The sequence below is a fragment of the Microtus pennsylvanicus genome, chromosome 1 (assembly GCF_037038515.1).
Source record: "Microtus pennsylvanicus isolate mMicPen1 chromosome 1, mMicPen1.hap1, whole genome shotgun sequence".
In the NCBI taxonomy this organism is placed as follows: domain Eukaryota; kingdom Metazoa; phylum Chordata; class Mammalia; order Rodentia; family Cricetidae; genus Microtus; species Microtus pennsylvanicus.
Window position 1 is genome coordinate 56,998,755 of NC_134579.1, and position 23,131 is coordinate 57,021,885.

General features: G+C 41.4%; 1 protein-coding gene across 1 annotated transcript in view; it reads right to left on the reverse strand.

The window, feature by feature from the left end:
• Positions 1–647: 647 nt before the first annotated feature.
• The window catches only part of Cep97 (centrosomal protein 97), a 31,839-nt gene continuing 9,355 nt past the window's right edge, over positions 648–23,131 (reverse strand). The window contains exons 6-11 of the mRNA XM_075964398.1: positions 22,699–22,865; positions 17,977–18,141; positions 17,134–17,258; positions 14,398–15,175; positions 11,269–11,344; positions 648–8,796 (exon numbers count right to left, since the gene is read on the reverse strand). Of these exons, the coding sequence (XP_075820513.1) occupies positions 8,104–8,796; positions 11,269–11,344; positions 14,398–15,175; positions 17,134–17,258; positions 17,977–18,141; positions 22,699–22,865 (2,004 nt within the window). The 3' untranslated portion in view covers positions 648–8,103. The remainder of the gene's footprint in view (positions 8,797–11,268; positions 11,345–14,397; positions 15,176–17,133; positions 17,259–17,976; positions 18,142–22,698; positions 22,866–23,131) is intronic.

The window sequence follows — 23,131 nt, forward strand, 5'->3', positions numbered from 1 at the left end:
CACATCGAACTAAACACCCATACACATAAAATAAAAATAAACCTTTAAAAACAGAACAGCAAGGGGCTGGAGAGATGGTTCAGCAGTTATAGAGCCTGGCTGCTCTCTCACAGGACCCAGGTTCAATTCCCAGCACCCACATGGCAGCTCGCAACTGTCTGTAACCCCAGTTCCAGGGAATCTGACACCCTCATACCAAATGCACATAAAATAAAGTTAAGTAAATATTTTTTTTAAACAGCTAAACTGTCATCCAAAAAAAATGTTTACAAAACTTTATAGAGCAACTGAGCATGCCCAGAGGCATTTCTGCCCATTACTGTAACATGACCTAGAGTTAAGTACACCTAAAATAACGTGTGTCTACCATTTCTTTTAAACTATGACTTTAACCTGATCATGTTCAATGTATTCCTTAATGCACTGAGTGTGCTTCCCAGTGGACTCACCCTCCTAGGAATACGCAGAGATGCCTTGGATAAAATCCACATGCTTCCTTTGTCGAGAAAGAGCGAGGCTGTGGAACCAATGATGCTCATACTCTCTTTGTACATTAACGCTCTGGACTTTCTGAACTAAAACCTGTTCTAACCTCACCGACACATGGGCACAATGAGTCATAACCGTCATAACACTGAAATAACAAGCTGTTGCACCCAAAGGTATAAAATTTTATTTAAGATTAGACAAACTCAAGTTCAAACGGAAAGTACAACATGAAACAGCCTTCATCAAACAGACACCAGTCACCTTATATATACACTATTCATAGTAACATTTTATAAAAAACTAAAATAGTACAAAGTCAAATAATTTTTAAACTCTTATTGCCAACATCAGTGATATTCTGACACACAGGGCTGCAGTGTAGTTAAGTGGTACATGCTTGCCCGGAATGCCAACACACAGATTATTACAAAACATTCAAAGAAACTGAATAGCCACTAAAATCAATAAAAGAATTCAAATTCAGTGTGATTTCTATTCAGTCACAGATGAGAAGCACCTCATTCTAAAAGGACAGTGATTAATTTCTCTCCAAGACTATGAGGACGGCCTTGTTTACTTGATTTTTAATTTTAATATGGCACAATTGGCTTTATCATGAAAATTTAGAATTTAATGTTTCTATGCCTGTAGTCCCAACTACTCTGGAGGCTGAATCAGGAGGATTATTTGAGGTCAGGAGCTCAAGACCAGTCTAGGAAACATAGTGAGACCCCCACACACACAACATCTCAAAAAAACCTTTTTTAAATGTTCCTTACAAACTACTTCTGCTTCACTTCAAGAATAAGGGTACTATGGCTGGGTATGGTAGCGCATGCCTTTGATCCCAGCACTCAGGAGGCTGCGACAGGCAGATCTTGGTGAGTTCCAGGACAGCGGAGCTTTATAGAGAAATGTTGTCTCAAAAAGACAAGGAAAAAGAAAAAAGAAAAAAAATAAAGAGAAAGAAAGGGAAACATAACTACAATAAACTCCTTTTAACACAGGTGAGGCAAAATAAGAATCTATATTAAACAATCATGTAACCAAACCAGTTTTTTTTTCTTTTCTTTACGAATGAGAAATAATCCAATGACTGTATTCTCCTTCTTACTTCAGAAAAAATATATTATTGTTATAAATCCAATCTTAATACTTTATATGAAAAAATTACCAGGAGATATAGGATAATATTTAAATCCTACATACTCGTAAAAGTATTTCTGAAAAGTATTACTAGACTTGTCTTAAATAGATAGATAACAGGAAAGTACACTATTATGAGGTTATATATTTAAAATAAATAAAGGAAAAACATACACTCAAGAATGGCACCCGTATAATTAATAATTAAAATAACCTAAAATAAATAAAGGAAAAACATACACTCAAGAATGGTGCACATGTAGTTAAAGAATGAAGTTATTTACAAATCTACAACTATGTGACCAAACATTTTCTAAAACATGCATAGTATGCAAACAACTTGAATGTTATCAGCTGTCATAATTAGACCTTTCTCACACTGAGAGAGTAAAATTCTGATCTGTTGTCCTATAAAAGGCAAGATGAAACATCAAAATCAGTGTTTCTTGAGAAAACTGTATTTACTTTGGCATCCTATAATAGTACCTGTCAACAAATGAATGTAGTCCTAGACTTTCCTAGGTCTTTCCTAAAGTTTTAACTTCACTATTGCTGTTTTTTTTGAGACAGAATCCCAGGTAGACCAGGCTGGCATCTGAATCTCACTACTTAGCTAATGGTGGCCTTTAACTCTTGACCCCTCCATCCACAGCCAAGCACTATGATCATACACACGTGCCACCATTTCCTACTGTTATTGTTGCTCCATCAACAATTTAAATGAAATCACATTTTTTTGGAGAACATTTATTCAAAGTTCTGAAAGATTTAGCCGTTTGCTACAACTCTACCATTGAAGGTATCCCTTAAAAGTGTTGTTTCCTCTTTAAAATGCAGAGACTTTTGTCCTCACTAAATGGAAAGGTTAACAGAGAAGGAACAAGGAAAGTTTGGAATATATTAACATGTCTCCACAGTTTACTACTAACTGCTACAACTGTAGACAAGTTGGATATTACCCCTGGGCTTCTGTTCCTACTCAAAACGAAGAAGTCAGTCCCTACTGTGTGGCCAGCAGCTCTTTTGAACTGCAGTATAATAACAGTATAATAATAATAATTTCAGTAATTTTAGGACTTCTTCTGATTCTCACATGATATGAGCTTATGTTTCTGCAGTATTCCAATTGATAATCAAATACTCCATAAACAAGAGAACTTCTATGAGTCAAAATAGCACAACTGAACAAAAGCTCTCCTGTTAGAAAAGCCCATACCCAAAATCCAGCTCCCCAAACATTACCTGATTGATCTTCAGCCAATCTAATAAAGAACATAGAGTCACATAATTACTATTTCTTAGTTACATAAATTACTTTTTTTACATAAATTACTTTTAAATTATATAAACTAATAAAATATTAAGTCTATGTCGTAGTTTTTCTACATTCTGATTTACAGTATTTTCATCTACATTCAAGATACTCTACAACTCAAAGTATGCTACTTAATATTCTCATACTTCCAAAATCTAGTAAAAATAAAAAAGATAAAGCAGAATATTAATAATTATCACATTCTGCCAGGTTTTTCATAAAAAATATGTTGAATGACATTTTCCAGACAGGAAAACAGCAAAAGAAAAGTAAATTCTGCTGACAATGCCAATCAGATCAAATGGCTGTATCTGCCATTACTTAGAAAAAAGGAGGAAGAAGCCAGGCAGTGGTGGCATGCAGGGACCAGGTGGGACAGAAACCCATGACAACAGAATGGCATGCCAATGTGGGGCTGACCAAATTTACTTAAAAGCCTGAGAGAGCTTGGGAAGTTATTCTAGACAAAAAAAAAGAATAGAGTTAAGCATGGCTTATTGATAGCAGCACTTTCTTGGGTTTGCTCTGCTTGCTAGAGGCAAGCACTCTCATTTAAGAGATGCTTCCTGACTCAGCTTTAGCTGCAAAACCTTGCAACGCTTTTAAGAGGTCCTGCCACGAAACACTTAAATGGTGTCAATGAAAAGTTGACCACATGCTTTTTGGTGGTGACAGGGACCTTGAAATGCCATAGAGTTGTGGCAATAAATATGTCTCTGGCCAGTACCTCTGCCATGAGGCTGGAATCTCAGAAAGCTAAGAAATGGTCTGGATCCAGCCACCAAAGTCATGGCTTTAATTCTAGCCATATCACTTACCAAATTAAAGACTCAATGTGATCAGAAAAAGAGAGATATACAGTAAAGAGAGATTCAAAGATGAAGAAAACTTGTAAATGTTTTACACTGTATTAAAAATATATGCAGGCTGGGGAGAGAAAAGAAAAAGGTTAAAGTCCTTAAAATTAAAAGAGAGAGAGAGAGAGAGAGAGTAGTTAGGTGTAGTAGCACACACCTTTAATCCCAAGACTTGGAAAGCAGAGGCAGGCAGACCTCTGTGAATTCAAGGCCTGGTGGCACACACCTTTAATCCCAGCACTTGGGAGGCAAAGGCAGGCAGATCTCTGTGGGTTCAAGGACAACCTGGTCTACGGAGTGGATTCCAGGACAGCCAAACATACACAGAGAAACCCTGCCTCAAAAAGCCAAAAAACTAAAAATAAAAGAAATAGAGGTTAAAATAAAGCCACGTAAAGATGGAAAACACACAGAGAATCTGGATACTGTATGTTATTATGTTCTCTTTGAATTGTTTGAATGCTGAGGAAGGAGCAACAACTGCTAAAAGATATTTGTTTATAAATGCTGCTGAAATTTTGATAAAAACTTGACTTGAAAATTGAAGTAAAAAAATATGTTACTTTGGAGAAGAGGTTTTGCTTTTGTTTTCACAGAAAATAAGAGGGTATGGATTTATTCTGAGTTAAGAAAAATCAGGTTTGATCAAGGTAGACCACCTGAGAAATCTGATAGGAGCAGATGGTCCAGATGTCTGAGTTCTACATCCAGAACAGATTCAAAACTGCTGCCTGAGATGATCAAGCCTCACAGGATACTCCAGTCATGACTTGATGATAATTATAAATTTTCTTTAGGTCCCCATAAGATTATCAGTGCTCCCAACCAGCAGGAAGTAACCTGGAAAATTATGCCCACATTCTCCCAAAAAATGGACTATGGATATTTCCTTTGGTTAGAATGTTGGTTATAAGTTATTATGGCTAATGGTGAGGCCATATTAAAGAAAGAAAAGATATTAGATTCAGAGTTCTTGTTTTTTTTTTTTAAAAAAAAAAAAGGAGGAGGAAGTGCTGTGGGACAATGATCTGTATCCTGTCAATTATATTTTAAATAAAGGCTGATTAGCCAGTATCCAGGTAGGGAGTATAAGCAGGACAACCAGGCAGGAAGTAGAGGCGGGGTGACGAGAACAGGAGAATTTTGGGAGGAAGAAAGCTTGATCCACAGTCCTGTCCCGGCCACAGAAGAAGCAAGATGTGACTGCCCCACCAAATAAGGTATCGAGCCTTGTGGCTAACACAGATAAGAATAATGGGCTAATATAAGTTGTAAGAGTTAATAAGAAGCCTGAGATACTGGACCAATCAGTTTATAACTAAGGTAGACTTCTGTGTGATTTCTTTGGGCTTAACAACTGTGGGGACCAGCGGGCCAGAAACCCCCGACAACAGTGGCACACACATTTTAGCATTTTAACCAGCACTTGGGAGGCAGAGACAGGTGGATCCCTGTCAGTTCAAGGCAAGCCTACTCTACAAAGTGAGTTCCAAAATAGCCAGAACTGTTGCACAAAGAAACCTTGTCTCAAAAAACCAAAAAGAAGCCGGGCGATGGTGGCGCACGCCTTTAATCCCAGCACTTGGGAGGCAGAGGCAGGCGGATCTCTGTGAGTTCGAGACCAGCCTGGTCTACAGAGCTAGTTCCAGGACAGGCTCCAAAGCTACAGAGAACCCTGTCTCGAAAAACCAAAAAAAAAGAAAAAAGAAAGAAAAACCAAAAAGAAAAAAAGGAAGGGAGGGAGGGAGAAAGAAAGGGAGAGAAAGAGAGAAAGAACAGGATGAAGATGCTAATATAAATGTACTCAGGGAATCTGAAGCGTGGCACTTCGGCCGCTCTTCTGAAAATTAACAAGAAGTGAGACAGGTTTGGTACTAGTACAGTGAGTTTTTCTTTAACTGTGGGCAGCAAATGAGGCGCTTAACTACAAAAATAGAAAAATAAGAATATTTCTTATCTCATATTATAAGGAATGAAAGATAGGACTGAAGAATGGTTCAGTAGTTAAGGTGCTTACTGCTCTATCAGAGAACTGGAGTGTGGATCCCAGTATCCACATGAATGGCTCACAAACACCTGTAACTCCAGATTCAACTCCCACAGTCTCTCTCTCTCTCTTTCACACACACATACACACAAGCGCACACACACATACACAAACACATGCAAATTAAATATCGTTAAAAGAAATGTAGAGTTATAAAAGGTAATTATTATTCAGAAAGTTAAATTGCCAGATTTTATCCACCATGCATTCAATGTAACACACACTATATTAGAGAAAATATTTTGAAGACAGGACTGCTATTCTGCTTATAAAACACAGAAAACATGTCCCTTTCAAGGGATTCTGGATTTCTGAGAATGAATGTGAGCCTTCTCCACCTGAGTGCTATGAATTTATAAACTAGTGAAGTATTGTTTACCGTAGTGCAGAAATATTCCTGTCAGCAAAAAATACCATGTGGTCCTCAGCTTTATTTCAGAAGGACCAGAATTTTTATTGTATGTATCTTCAGTTAAGGGGCTCTACTGGCTGTAACAGAATAATTGATGATATTTAGCACCAAAGTTTAGAGAACAGAAGTATTGCCAGAACTGTGAAAGTTGCTTGTATACAGATAGAAAAATCAGATGTGTGCTGTGCTCTTTAATAAGAACATTTTAAACAACATAATGCCAGAATTCCAATTGTCGCCTTTGATTTCAGATGTACCTTCAACATTCAAACACAGCATTATTATTTCTGAAAGATTTCTTAGTTATATTTTTCTTTCATTTTTCTTTTTTTCTTTTTTTTTTAATTGTTGCTGTTTTTATTGTTTTGTTGTTGTGTTTCTTTGGTTTGTTTGTTTTGAGACAGGGTCTATAATTTAGCCTTGGCTGACCTGGAACTCACTTTGTAGACCAGAGGTTTTTCTTGAACCCATAGAGATCTGCCTGCCTCTGCTTTCCAAGAGCTGGGATCAAAGGCATTCACCACCAGGCCCAGCCCAGCTTATTTTTTTCTTAACTACAAATAAATTTTCTTTCAAATATGGCTTTTTTCAGAGATTAGATAAAAATCCTTTTTAAAAATCCATTCCCAATCTCTCAGTAGCAGGATTTTAAATGTTCTTCACTGTGAAACAAATGTCAAGAGTGCAGCTCAGAAGTACAGTATTTACCTAGCACGTACAGGGCCCTAGATTGGGTCCCCAGTCTCTCTCTCTCTCTCTCTCTCTCTCTCTCTCTCTCTCTCTCTCTCTCTCTCTCTCTCTCTCTCTCTCTCTCTCTCTCTCACACACACACACACACACACACACATACACACAAAATGAAATAAATAGCTTGGATCCTTCTGGTGCAATACATATAGAAATAAAAGAACATAATGATGAATGCATATTGACTTATTACAATATGTTTCTTCCCAAAATATTGGCACATAAATGTAAGTAGTCTAAAAAAGCACATAATGAAATTATAAAACATTAGACCAGCATTATTTCAAGTGAATAGCCTTAGGTGGTCTTTCTCCATATCAAAGAGAAATATTCTTGCCCAAGTAAGCTTGATTTTAACCTTGTATGAAATACTTTACTTCAAAACTGATCCACAAATTAGCTAAAGTTTGTCATGAGGCAGTTTAATCACCCCATTTAAAAACCTTATAATCTAGGATTAAGATGACAGTTGAGTGGCAGAGCAAATACTTAGCATTCTGGGGCTCTGGGTTTAACTGCCAGCACACACACACATACACACACACACACACATACACACACACACACATACAGACACATACACACACACACATACACACATACACACACACACACACACACACACACACACACACACACACATACACACACTCCTATAACTCAAAGGGGGGAAAGACATATTTCTAGTTCAAGGAGACTGTCCAGCAAATTTCAGTTGTTCATAATCCTCATCCTACATATTATATTCCTTACTATGTAATTAAGAAGAACAAAGCTCTCTTGTTTAAATTGCCAAAAATTCTTTAAGAAACTGTTTTTGAAAGGAAGTATGTAAAAGAAACATTATTGGTATAATTATTAAGAAATAAAGTGCATATGCCTTTTAATATCAATATTTTTAGTACATTAGTACAATCAAAATGAAGACTTAGCTCAAGTTCTCAAATCTGAAAAATAGGGAACAAAATACAAGTTTTATAGAAACAATAACAAAATGGGAGAAAGACTGCCCCCCTGCAAAAGAAAAGAAGCAACTGAAAACACTGAGAAAATCCAAGTGAATCTCTGTTCCCCAGTTAAATCAGACAGGTTACACAGTGACACCCACGTGCAACACCTGAAATGCGGAGTCACATTCCGGCTGCTGCCCTTGAACGTCCGCATTTAACTTACAATTCTCTGGGGTCTGGCTAATCTCATCCTGTAAAGGGGGAGATACTCCAGGAGCCTCGATCTCAGAGGAGGCATCCAACCCTTCGGGGGAACCAGCTACATGGCACGTACTGTCTCCTGCCACATCGTCAGAATCTGTCCTCTCATCGGCCTCGTCCAGCTGCTGGACTGAAGATAAATACTGTTCGAGCAGGGTGTTGTCCTGCTCGCTGTTGGAGCTTTCCTTGCTACAGTCTGCATGCTCCCCACTCATGGCCTCTAAGTTGGCGTCTCCGCCGTATTTCACTGTGTCCGTGGAATTCCCCAACATGGAGCTTTCACTGCTTTCTATGGAACTCTTTTCAAAATCCAAAGAATCCTTCAAACAGTGAACTTGTTCTGTTAGGGAGGAATGAAAACCAGAGTCTGGGAATTCTGGAACAGATCTCTCTTGAGACGCTTCAGCCTCAGCAAGGAGCCAATGAGGATTCTGATCAGAAGCGAGGGCCTGACGCTGTGGAAATATCGGAGCTTTAGGTGACACTAGAGTACTAGATATAGGAGGAACATCGGTATGCCAGGAAGTTAGACGCTGCTCCACCGTCCGTTGCCAAGCTTGAAGGGATCGCACCTGTAAAACAGAAGGCACAGTTTTATCATAAGATAAAAATCTGGCCTTTTTTAAATGTCCTGAGCTTTTTATTTTTCCAGAAGTCATGCAGTTGCCTTCATTCCTTACTCCCCATCCTCCTCATAGGCCTCCCAGCCTAACCAGGAATGTACAGTGTTCTGTGTCTTGGTAGCAAAGCGCAGTCACCAGCACAGAGACCAATGCCAAAGCAGTTCTCTTGCTCCACGGGAGAAAAACGGAAAGTACAATAGCATCTTAACTCCTTAACTAAGGGGTCACCAATGTACAAACTATAGTCAATAAGGCCGGTTGGCACCTAAATCAATAAATAAATGGAGCCCCTAAAATCAGTTTATTTTAAATATACATGCAGACACAGGGTTTCTACCTATTTTTAAATGTAGTATTTATAACTTTCTAAAATGACTAAAAATATTTCCAAATTCTTGACAATATGACCTTTTATATCTTAAGATGTAAAAATAATTTCGAATTTTTACTATAAAAATTGTGCCTTGGGCTGAGAGATGGCTCAGAGGTTAAGAGCACTGGCTGCTCTTCCGGAGGTCCTGAGTTCAATTCCCAGCAACTACATGGTGGCTCACAACCATCTATAATGAGTTCTGGTGCCCTCTTCTGGCATGTAGGCACACATGCAGGCAGAATACTGCATACATAATAAATAAACAAACAAACAAACAAATAAATAAGCAAACGAAGAATTTAAAATAATCCAAGATTTAAAGATAAATAAATAAATAGTTGTGTCTGGTGGTGGTGGCACTTGGGAGAAAGAGGCAGGCACATCTCTGTGAGTCTGGGGCTAGCCTGATCCACAAAACGAGTTCTAGGACAGCCAGAGCTGTTGCATAGAGAAACCTTATCTCAAGAAACAAACAAACAAACAAGCAAGGTATGGGAGAGATGGCTCAGTGGTTAAGAACATTTGCCACTCTTTCCGAAGACCAGCACCACACAGCAGATCACAGCCATCTGTAACTTCATCTCATAGGGTTCTACTACCCACTTCTGGCCCCAAGGGCATTGCACACACATAGTGCACATGCATACAACAGGCAAAACACCCATACACATAAATTCTTATTTTAAATTGCAAGCAAGAAAGTGATACAGAGTAGCTCGGTGGGTATAGTGCTTGCCTAGCATGCATGAGGCCCTGGTTTCAAGGCCCAAAAGTACACAAATCCGTTGTGATGCTGCACACTTGTGAGATACAGGCAGGAGGATCAGGAGTTCAAGGCCAATCCTCAGCTCAGTGAGTGTATGGCTAACCTGGACCACATGAAAACTTATCTCAAAAGCAAAATGAAATAGAATTTTTAGTTTCACTGTGACTAATATCCAAGGTAATTTTTTGTCTGCTTTTTGTGACAGGATCTCACTACATAGCCCTGTGTCATCAAGTACTTTCTGATAGGAGTTTAAAGTATATCTTTTCAGAATTTTTTCTATATATTCCCATATACTTACAGTTTTAATATATATTTTTTAAATTTTTAAATTTATAGATGGGGGCACACACATGCTTGTGGAAGTCAGAGAACAACTTGCAGAAGTTGGTTCTTGTCTTTCATCATGTGGTCCCAGGGACCAAATTCAGGCTGTCAATATTAATGACATGCACCTTCACCCCGTGAACTCATTCACTGGTCCTCAGCTTTGCAAACCAAGTGGATGCTAAGCTCCATCTTCTACTTTATTAGTATTACTCTGGAGATCTTTCCAGGTCAGTCCATAGTACTACTTTACTCTTTTTAATCGTCCCATAGCATTATATAGCGCTGTTATTTTTATAGTTTATTTAACCAGTCCCCTACTAATAGTAAATAAAAAACTTAAAAATTGATTAACTTAATATATTGGTTCTATATAATTACAACAACTTATTTGTTAAGATATTTATAAGAAAAAAAGATATTTCTAAGAAATTATTATTAGGAAGTATTTTTGTTGTTTTGGAATTTTGTTTGTTTTGTTTTGTTGTTGCTTTTCGAGACAGGATTTCTCTGTGTAACAGCCCTGGTTGTCCTAGAACTCATTTTATAGACCAGGCTGGCCTCGAATTCACTGAGATCCGCCTTCCTCTGCCTCTCAAGTGCTGGGATTAAAGGCATGTGCTGCCACCACCACCCCACAATTCAAAAGTTTTCTATTACAATATTAGTAATACTGTAATATTTTAAAGTTTTACAGTACTAGTGAAACCACAGGCTTAAAATTATTTGGGGCCGGGAGGTGATGGTGCATGCCTTTACTCCCAGCACGCGGGAGGCGAGGTAGCAGGTGGATCTCTGTGAGTTTGAGGCCAGCCTGATCTACAGAATGAGTTCCAGGACAGTCAAGGCTACACAAAGAAACTCTGTCTTGAAAAACCAAAAGAAAAAAAAAATTGGTCTCACTGGAAATTGTCTGTGTTCACATACACTAGAGGAATCGGCAGTGGGCATTTACCTCGTTCCAAAGGAATCTGACAGCTTCTTCTTGTACAGAAGCTTTCACACGCTCTTCATCTCTTTCTTTTCTTAATCTACAATGATTCAAAAGATCATGTTAGCGTGAGGAAGAAGGCTTTGATGTAAACTTCCTGTTACAACTACTAAGCAAATGCATTACAAAGAGATTAATAACCTAATAGCAACTGCTTCCACTGTTGAATAGCTAAGCTCTAGCCTTATTTAAAATGCTTCAAGCACAACTCAGAATGAACCACGCTTCAAGACAGGAGCCAAATGAGATGTAAGTGAAACTGAAGTTTCCTTATTCATTGTACATAGCATTACCAATGGGGGAATGTGTGTATGAGTGTGAGTGTGTGCGCACATGTTTATGTATTAAACATCTCTTTATCTGCCCTTCAGGCTCCCAGACAAACACAAGATGACGGGCCTAGAAAAGGCTGGTTATTCAGAGCCTCTGAATGTTAACAGTCACACTTAGGCACTCAGGATCACAGACTGACAATTTTCTCCTAAGACGTCAACCGAGCCCATCGCACTTGCCCCATCCCTGATTCTCCCTGGGGCCACAGACTCTCCCACCTATTGTTCTCATACCACAATCTTTCCTCTCAATTACAGGAGCCGTCTCGATTCGTAGGCCTGTCCCAAAGCAGGGCCTTCCTTAGTTGTCCACTACCACTCTAGACGTCACCCCCCCTTTGTCCTGAACTTTGTTTTACGTTTGTTTTTAATCTTTGCAGTACTGGATCAAGAATCCAGGTCCTTGTGCCTGCTAGACAAAGAAAGGCTCTACCCCTGAGCCATACATACGTCACCCCTTTTCAGAATTTCCAAGACAGTTATCCACTTTCTCTAAACTCTCCAAGACGTTCTTCTGCGCCATCCGGCACTCCTGGATTTTAAGCAGCAAACTCCAGCAGAGGCTTCCTTTCTCTGAACATTTTCTTAGCTAAAGCAGACTCGTTTGTGCAAGCACTGCCGCTCTTTCAATTAGCTCTTTTATACAAAGTCATCAAACTGCTTCTCACTGCTATTTTCAAGTGATTCTTTATCTAATTCCTTGTTCTGGTTGAGTTCTTCTGCAACTTGACAGAAACCCAGAAATATCTGGGAAGAGAAATTTCAATTGAAAAATATGTCTCTATAAGACTGGCCTATAGGCAAGTCTATGGGACATTTTCTTGATTAATGATTAATAAAAAAGAGCCCAGCCAACGGGGGTTACACCCTCTGGGCAGATGGTCTGAGTTGAATAAGAAAGCAGAATGGAGGGCTGAAGAGATGGCTCAGAGGTTAAGAACACTGGCTGCTCTTCCAGAGGTCCTGAGTTCAATTCCCAGCAACCATACGGTAGGTTACAACCATCTGCAATGAGATCTGGTGCCCTCTTCTGGCATGCAGGCAAACATACAGACAGAACACTGTATACATAATAAATAAATCTTAATAAATAAATGTCGGGTGGTGGTGGAGCACACCTTTAATCCCAGCACTTGGGAGGCAGAAACTCTGTGAGCCTCATTGAGGCCAGTCTGGTCTACAAGAGCTAGTTCCAGGGCAGCTAGCACTGTTACACAAAGAAGCCCTATCGGGAGGGAGGGAGGGAGGGAGGGAGGGAGGGAGGGAGGGAGGGAGGGAGGGAGGGAGGGAGGGAGGGAGGGAGGGAAGGCAGTAAGCAAACAAACAAGCAAGCTGAGGAAGCGGAGCAAGCCATCAGGAACAAGCCAGTAAGCAATGTTCCTCCGTGGTTTCTGCTTCAGCTCCCACCTCAAGGTTCAGGTTCCCGCTTTGAGTTCTCACTTACTCCCTCAGTGATGAAGCGTGACCAGAGAGTTATACACTGCAACAATCTATTCCTCCCCACGTTGCTTTCGGTCACAGTGTTTCAGCAAGGCAACAGGAACCTAAGACATCCTGAGAATGCCTGCTATCCTAATGCTATCCTAATCCGTTCTCCCACTCCGCACTACTCACTGGTGTCTCAGCACCAGGCTTCCTCTCTGCCCCGTTCCTGTCACTTTTGTTCTAAAGGCTCAATATTCGAGTGGATGCTCTACCTAAAAATAACAACCCCATCAATCTACTGTCATAATCTCACTCTATTCCCAAACATTTTAACACACCATTTTTAAAACTTACTCCAGCAGGGTGGTGGTGGCACACGCCTTTAATCCCAGCACTCGGGAGGCAGAGGCAGGTGAATCTCTGTAAGTTCAAGTCACTCACATGAGAGACTAAATAACTGACCCCAGTAAAAACCATGACCTGAAATGCTTGGGAAAACGTCTCAGGTTGGCACAACATTATAGCCCAGCGATGGGAAGTAAGCCCTGTACCTCTAAGACTTACCTGGGAGAGAACCTCTAGAAGTCTGTACCAGGTCTGCCCTGTGAGATTTCCCCTATTTCAATCTGTATGTATCTGCTATAGTAAACAGCAACCATGATCAGAACGATTCCTGAGTTCTGTAAGCCCGTTCAGCAAATCATGGAACCCGAGGACAGTCCTGAGGGTCACCAATTACAACCAATAGCTAAATCTAGCATCACTTTCTCTCCCCTTCATGAAGCACCTCTCAGTTCTCCGCGAACATTCTGCCCCACTGGAAATGAATAGAATATCCTCTCTTGGCTGTTCCTTCGCTACTTTCCCCTAAGCCACCTATAATACTGATAAACACCATTAATCCCAATACTAATGAACTCCTAGTTGTCAGAGGTTGGCAGTCAGCTAAACAAGTATGCCCTGGAACTGAGGACTAACTCCTACCTTAGCCCCAGAATTTTAGTCCCTTTGGAATCCCTGAGATCTTTCTCTAGCTCTTATGTCACCTAACTGATTCTATGTGGACTTCTTCCTCCTCATCTTGTTTTTCTACAGATTCTGCCCCCTGTTGAGAATCATAGATGCCTATGTAGTTTACAGCCACTCAACGTCGTTTGTGATACTACATCTATGTGCTAATTGCTATGCTGAGAATGGAGATGCATGTGGCAATTTGTACTCTCAGGTGGCTTCTGCTATATCTGGGATGAGGACACTGACAGTGGCCACCTGGTGTCATGATCACAGCAGCAGAGTTCTAAAACACTTCAGAACCCGGCACCCCAAGCCAACCTACCTCCTTACTTCATCCGTCAGGCAGACAATGTGCTCCTGCATTCTGCGCAGCCGGATTTCATAACGTACCCTTTTGGCTTGTGGACTGTAGTTCCTGGTATAAAAGCCCCGCCAACAGGCCTGAAGCTTAGTGGCGGCTGCATTCAGTTTCTGAAGGGTGACTTTATCTTGTCCCAAAGCAACAGATCTCTCGGTAAAAATTCTGCAGGGAGATTTCTCTGAAGAGGTGGAAGACATGGTTTCTTCACTGTTTGACTCTACATGGGACACACTATGTCCAACTGACTCCGGAAAAGATGTAAGACCATGGTTATCTTCCTTCAAGAGAGCATTGATAAGCACTGACTTGGGACAAGGAAACAGCCCCGCTTTCTCCTTTACTTCTGCACTCATCTTACTTTTCAGCACTTGAGCAGAACTCTCATTTGTATCCCACAAAGGTTTTTCCTTGTCCTTGTCCAAGTCCTGGCTTTCTAGCCTTTGCATGGCTTCATCTGTATCGTCATCATCATCTTCTAGGCCCAAGTTGATGCCCTGTAGCCTCAGCTCCACAGTGGGAGATACTGGAGACAATCCTGATGCAACGGGCATAAAAGTGGACTCTGAAGAGAGCAAACTGCAGTTCAGCTTGTCCTCATCTGTCTGTATGTCTTCCAAGTGCAGGTCATTCCGAGAGTATCTTGTAGTGTGTCCAGAGGCTGGGAAGTTATTCTTAACAGCATAGAACTGATCATCATTACTGCTTATCCCAACCCAAGAATTGATTTGGAGAACAGGCTCTAGAAGAACCGAGAGAGCATTATTTAAATCATCAAATATTTGAAGAGCCTTCTTAATTATATACTTAAAACATTTTTTCCAGTTATTTGTGTACTCTGTGTGTGTGTAGTGTACACATACATGCCATAGTTTGCATGCTGAGGTCAAAGGACAGCTTATAGCAGTCAGCTTTCTCCTTCTGCCATGTGTGCTTGAGGGATTGAGCTCAGGTTGTCAGGCTGGACATCAAACACGTTTATCCACTGAGCCATCTCCTTAATCCCTTAGTTGTTCACATTTAAGGAAATTTGATCCCTAAAATATAGTAAGCACAATAAACTGATTGCCTCCAACATGACTAAAATGTCAAACCAAACATTTTTAAGAAAATGAATTTTGCCAGATATTGGTAGCTCATGCCTTTGATCCCAGCACTTGGGTGGCAGAGGCAAGTGGATCTCTGTGGGTTCGGGGACAGCCTGGTCTACAGGGTAAGTTCCAGGACAGGCTTCAAAGCTACAGAGAAACCCTATCTTGAAAAACTGGGGAAAAAAAAAAGAAAAATGAATTTCTTGGTGCTGGTGTGGGAGGTCCTTCTGTATATGTGTTGCTTTTATTGGCTAATGAATAAAGAAACTACATTGGACTGTAATAGGGCAGAGTAGAGCTAGGTGGGGAAAACTAGACTGAATGCTGGGAGAAAGAAGGCGGAGTCAGGAGACACCATGTAGCCCCACCAGAGACAAACTTCGGATGGAACTTTATCCAGTAAGCCACAGCCATGTGGCGATACACAGATCAATGGAGATGGGTTAGTTTAGGATATAAGGGCAAGCTAGAAATATGCTTAAGCTATTGCAAATAATATAGTTTCTGTACAATTATTTCAGGAGTCTGGGTGGCCAGGAAACGAACAAGCGACCTCCTACAACATAGTGCTGGAGAGATGGTTCAGTGGTTAAGAGCACTGGCTGCTCTTACACAGGACCTGAGTTTGATTCCCAGCACCTACATGGAGGCTCACAATGTCTGTAGTTCCAGGAGATCTGACTCCCTTTTCTGGGCTTAGGAGTAGCTGGAGAGATGGGCTCAGTGGTTAAGAATTTTTGCTGCTCTTGCAGAGAGCCCAGGGTTCAGTTCCCAGCACCCATGATAGTTCACAACTGTCTGTGACTACAGTTCCAGGGAATCCGATGCCCTCTTCTGCCTTCCACAGACTCCCATATACATACAATACTCATCCAAACACTCTCATACATGTTGGGAGACTCTGCTTGTCAGAGGTTGTAGTCTACCATAGCCTGACAGCTTTCTCTAAGCTTGGCAACATGGAGGACTCCCTCCCACCAGGGAGACTTCCTGCTCTCTCTTTCTCTGCCCTTATTTGGAGGCTGTTCCTAGGCCTGGATGCTGGATGTATGTCTCCAGCATGACCCTTGACATAGTTCCCTGCAAACATTCTTCCCCTGTGGACCACACGGCAATTAAGTGACATTCTCTAGCTATTTTCATAGGGACGTGCTGCCACTAACCCAGCCTCGTGATAGGAGCAGGCAGCTTAGTCCACGCTGGTCCCCAGGCTTCCCAATCCTATATATTTCCTATTATCTGGAATAAAGTCAAGATAATTCATTAAAATCATCTCCTGGAAGGCTATCTCCATCATACCTACAGCCATCCAAACCCTGTTTCCCGCTTCTGCCCCCTCTACCCCCATGGACCAATGCAACCAAAGATCCCGAGGAAGTAGTAGAACAACACACACATGCATAAAGTAAATACAAAAAAAGAAGGAAGGAAACCAAGAGGATTTGAAGCAAGTTCAAGATTAGCCTGGGAGCTGCATGGTGAGTTTCAGACCAGTCAGAGCTACATAGAGAGACCCTGTCTGAAACAAACTGTTTCATGACCCAGTAAGTGAGCTGAGGAAAAGTAGAGGAGTAAGGTGTTCTTAGGCACTGGGCCACAACTTCCTTACCGCTTTCCTGGAAATCTTCAACAGGGCTTGAGCTCTCAGGGGTAAGGGGTGCTCTTGTTTCAACAGGAGCAAGAGAAGGCAACTCTTCGCTTTGGCTTTGGTTCATCAGCTGCCTCTGGTGGAACCTAGAAACCAACAACATCTGCCGTCATCTCCGCCAACTAAGAAGGCATGCTCTCCTGCCGCCTCGGTTAACATGCTACAACAGAAACCTAACAAGTCTGCAAGGGCGTCTTTAGATGCTGACAAACTATAGTCTCGTTGAAAGCATTGTGTAAAAAAGTTAAGATTTTTTTTTAACTGTTAGATAAAGATGGGGATGTCAGCAGATACCTGTAAAGCCAGCACTGTGGAGCTAGAGGCAGCAGAGTCAGAGGTTCAAAGTCACCCAACATAGTGAGTTGACGGCCAATCTAGTTTACATGAGACCCTGTCTCTAGCTATACAATTAACTGTCCACATGGCCTCATACAAACACAATTTCATATGTGAAAAACTGAAAGACAGGATCTCTGATAAGAGAAGGGATTACTAAACACACTGGCCATATTTGTTAACATGAGCACTCAACATGCTACATGAGGCACCTATCTATATCAAAGGCCAAATACTTTTCTTGTGGTATTGTAACTCAAACTCAGGGTCTAACACATGCAAAGCAGATCTACCACTGGGTTCTAACTTTGGCATTGACAAACCTCCCATTCTTCCGTTATCATACTGTTTGGGTCTCCCACTCAAGAACTGCTTAGCAAAGCAACTGCCATGGAACCCTCTAACCACAGAAAGTCTGGGATACCTTCACCTCCAAATCCCTCAGCTGCCACAAATGAACGGGCTTACCTCTGCTTACTCAGAATCTTCTCGAGTTTGGCATCCTCTGCAGTCTGAAGGCCCAGTGCAGAAATAAGAGGACAGACTGTAGCCAGGTACTGCACAAGCTGGATGTGCTGGCCAGGCCGATATGCTCGTCCCTTGCCTTGACTATAAAGCCATTCAGCTTTCAAACTGGGAAAAAAGGAAGAGGTGATGGCACAGGAGTGGTCAAAATGCATTCTTGAGTAACAGTGAGCTTCCTTTGGAATTTACCTTATAATACCACTACATGATTTCATAAAAAAAATTATTCATTTTATTTGCTTATTTTTAGCTAAACTTGATGGGTGGTGGTAGTGGTGTGTGTTCCTGAGTGTGCGCATGTGCATGAAAACTCATGTGCATGTGCAGTAGCGGCCAGAGGTTGAGGCTGAGTATCTTCTCCTGATCTCCACTTTAATTTTGAGACACGGCCAAGCGCAGAGCTCACCTTTGGGCTAGGCTGGCTGGCCAGCGAGCTCCAGCGCTCTACGCATCTTTGCATCTTTACGTCCCCAGCAGTGGGACAGCAAACATATGCCCCAATCCCTGCTTTTCTATCTATATTCCTAACTCACTTCCCTCGGTCTTAGATTTCAATTGTTTTCATAATTAGAGGCACTGTTCATACTAACAAGTCCAAGTATTTTTCAATTATTTTCAAAGAGGCAATGAGTATTCTCTCCATTTACTTTGCCAAACAGAAGCAATCTATAAGCTCTTAATGGCAGTTTTGAAAAATACCTAATTGATCATTTTTTTAACTGGTATAATGGGGACTAAATATTGTTAATTCTTTATTTCCTATACAAAATTTGTCAATAGCCAGGCGATGGTGGCGCACACCTTTAATCCCAGCACTAGGGAGGCAGAGGCAGGCGGATCTCTGTGAGTTCAAGACCAGTCTGGTCTACAGAGCTAGTTCCAGGACAGGCTCCAAAGCCACAGAGAAACCCTGTCTCGAAATACCAAAAAAAAAAAAATTGTCAATACTTAGTTCACATAAGTACTGAAACTAATAAAAATAACAGAATTTCTCGGTTTTGTAACCTTTAATGAATTAATGGCTTCGGGCATAGATCATTAATAGCTACTAATAACAAAATACATTGAATATGACCCAATAGGATCTATAAAGTAGTCCTCCCTTTAAATCCTCAAAACTAGCTAGGCATGGTGGTGCACACCTTAATCCCAGTGCTTGAGAGACAGAGGCAGACAGATCTCTGTGGCCAGGAGAGCATGGTCTACACAGTGAGTTCCAGAACAGTCTGGGCTATGTAGAAAAATCATACCTCAAAAATGAAGGAAGGAAGGAAGGAAGGAAGGGAGGGAGGGAGGGAGGGAGGGAGGGGGGGGGTCTCCAAACTGAATCTGATCACATCATCATATCCAACCACCAATGTTTAGGTGACTCAGGAAAGAGGAAGATGCACACAGGAAACTGCCTGAGAACTACCCAGTCAGCATAGCCAACCTATGCAGTGTGCAACTATAACAAACTGGTGGTTTTATTTTTGTTGTTGCTTTAGGAGACAATGTCTCAATGTCAGCTGGGGCTGACCTTGAACTTGCTAATAGCTGAAGCTGGTAGAGCACTGGCCTAGCATGCATGAATACCCGGATTCAATCCCAGGACCATGTGAAGCCAGCGTGGAAGCAGGCCTGGAATCCAGTGAAGTGAAGGCCAAGAGGTTAGATCATACCTTGGCTACACAGGGAGAGACCTCAATAATAGCCTGGCTACATAAGGCACTATCTCACAAGAGAGAGAGAGAGAAATTTACAATTATAATATAAGATATGCCTCCTATAAACCATACTTTCTTTTTCTTTTCTTTTGTTTTTTTTTTGTTTGTTTGTTTTGTTTTGTTGTTTTGTTTTTGGGTTTTCAAGACTGGGTTTCTCTGTGTAGCTCTGGCGGTCCCAGAGCTCACTCCATATTATCAGTTGGCTTCAAACTCAGAGATCCGCCTGCCTCTACCTCCTGAGTGTTGGGATTAAAGGCATAAGCCACCACCGCTCAGTTCATATTTTCATTTTTAAAATGCATTTACAGGCTCAGCAAGATGACTGAGGAGATAAAAGCACTTGGTACTCAGACCTAATGACCTAAGTTCAACCCGTGAAATCTACATAAAAAGCCAGATTCAGCAGTATGCTGAATCCCAGCATTCTACCGCAAGATGTAGAAATAGAAAGTGCCAGAAGGTAGTGGAACACCACCCCTGAGGTATGAAGTAGGAACAAGAACAGAAAGCAAAGAGTTGGGGGAAAGAGAACCATCTCCCAAAAGGATTTTTGGAAGTGAAGGCTAAACTGTGCTGAGCCCATGCATGCATATTTTCTGAGGGCAGAAAATGAAAGGAGGCATAGTAAAGAGAATAATCCATCGTGCCTTCCATCTCCACAGCCCAGTTTCCTCAAGGCTCTAAGGACCATGCAGCAGTCTCTAGAAGACGCAGTCTTGGTGGAACAGGTTCCCAGCTCCAAGATGCAGAGACCATCAGTGACCTAAGGATGGACTCAAAGGCATCAGAAGGTGAGAAACAGTATAGTATGTCTGCTTCAGGTTCCAAATTGAAACACCATGTGCACTTTCCTAGTGCATCATAAAAGGACACTGGGTTCTAACATATTATTAACACCCCCTTTACACAGATGATAGATAGCTAACAAGCTTTTGTGGGAGTAAGCCAAGATCTTATATCATATTCATGTGGTTTCTAGGAAAGAATGTTACCATTTCTAAGCAATCAATAAAATGACTTTTAAAACATAGATTGTTATAAGCTTGGCATTTAGAATTACTAGCTCTAATCTCTAGGGCTAATATTCACTTTTTTCATATTTTTATTTTATGTGTATGAATATTTTTGCCTGCATGTATAACTATATACCAAATGCATTTGGAGGACATAAGAGCATCCCCAAGAACTAGAATTACAGCTAGTTGTGAACCACCATGTAAATGCAGGGAACAGAACCCAGGAAGAGCAGTCAGTGTTTATATCTGCTGAGCCATCTCTCCCTCCCCCCACTCCACCCTTTTTTTCATATATAGTTGCTCTGTAGTTAAACATGATTTGAATTTCTGATCCTCCTACTTTCATCTCTCCAGGGCTGGAATCACAGGCATGCACCACCATGGCCAGTTTTATCAGAAAACCAGGGCTTTGAAATAGTCTCACGATGAAATAGAAGCTTGCTCTTTACTGGCTAGCCAAGAATCTACCACCCATTTCTGCCATCTGCTTCCCCATCCTGGGGCTACAAGTAAAAGAAGCTCTACTTGGCTTTTTATATGGGTTCTCAGGCTTGCAGAGCAAGGGCTTCAAACATGGTAGGCAAGCACTCTACCAACTGAGCTGTATTCCTTACCCGAGGCTAGGTCTCATGTAGTCCAGGCTGTTGTAGAACCAACAATGTATCCTGGATGACAAGGAACACCTAATTCTTCTATCCCTGCTTCTCAACACCTACTCCCAGCCCTGATGTTTACCTTCTGCCTTTTCTAAGAAAGGGAGGATAATCCTGAATCGTCAGCACAATCCACGCTATGATTACACCAGTATTTTTAATTAAAAATAAAAACAACTATCTTTTCTCATTTTACATTCCGATCCCAGTTCCCACTTCCTCCCTTTCTCCCGCTCCCTCCACCTTTTCTCCCACACCACCCCCCATCTACTCCTCAGAGATGGTAAGGCTTCCTATGGGAAGTCAACAAAGTCTAGCATATTGCTTTGAGGCAGGACCAAGGCCCTCCCCACTATATCTAGGCTAAGCAAGGTATCCCTCCAAAGAGCATGGGTTCCAAAAAGCCAGTACTGGTCTCACTGCCAGTGGCCCCACAGTCTGCCCCAGTCATACAAGTGTCACCCACATTCAGAGGGCCTAGGCTGGTTCCCCCACCGTCAGTGAGCTCCCATTAGCTCAGGAAAGCTGTACAGATAAGATCTTCCGAGAAAATTGGGAGTGTGGGGGTCGGAGGAGAAGAGAGGGTAGAAGGGGAGGGGAGTAAGGTGAGCGGGGATGAGAACTGAACAGAATGGATGTTCAAGATGGTGGAAGGACAGAGAGGGAGAGCAGGAAAGAGATATCTTGACTGAGAAAGCCATTATGAGGCTAGCAAGAAATCTGGCACTAGAAAAATTCCCAAGAATCCACAAAGATAAGCCCAGCTAAGACCCTAAGCAATTGTGGAGAGAGTGACAGAACTGGCCTTGTCCTGTAGTAAGATTGATGACTATTTTTTTTTTCTTTTTGGTTTTTCCAAGACGGGGTTTCTCTGTGTAACAGCTCTGACTGTCCTGGAAGTAGCTTTGTAGAGCAGGCTAGCCTCAGACTCACTGAGATACCTGTCTCTGCCTCCCAAGTGCTGGGATTAAAGGCATACACCACCAACAACCAGCTTGATGACTATCTTAAATGTCATCATAGAACCTTCATCCAGCACCTGATGGAAGCAGATACAGAGGTCCACAGCAGAACAATGATTGGGCTAAGCTCCCAAAGTCCGGTCAACGGGAGGCAGGAGCAATATGAGCAAAGGGGTCAAGACCATGATGGAGGTACCGACGGAAACAGCTTATCTGAGCATTTTTAATTTGTAAATATACACTTTTTAGAAAAATTCAGTAATTAATCCATAGCAAACTAGAAATGATCTTTCCTTGATTGAGACCATGTTAAGCAGATCATGTTCACCTTTCCTTCTGAGAAATCACGTATCCATCCAGTACTCTGAGGTTTAAGCACCAGTTGACAATGTACGGCCGATAGTCAAATCCTGGAATGGACGGTGTTGCCATCACACAAGGATTGTTCATGATTGACAACTGCTCCAACTCACTGAGAGAGGCCAAGAACGAGATCTAAAACAAAAGACATCCTTGTTGAACAAAATGAATGTTCAGTGTCAAGCACAGGGCTTCCGCTGATTACATAATTTTGGCAGCATATGAGAATGTCACAATTTCCCTCTTGTTCTAAAAAGCATTAAGCAATTCTCTACTGTTAGCCACTGACTTCCAAAATTCTAAAACCTGGTCATTTGTCCTTGCTGCACAAGGAAAAACATCAGCATTATTTCCTAATTAAGAAAACCATATTTGCTTTCTTTGAGGCAGGGTCTCATTTA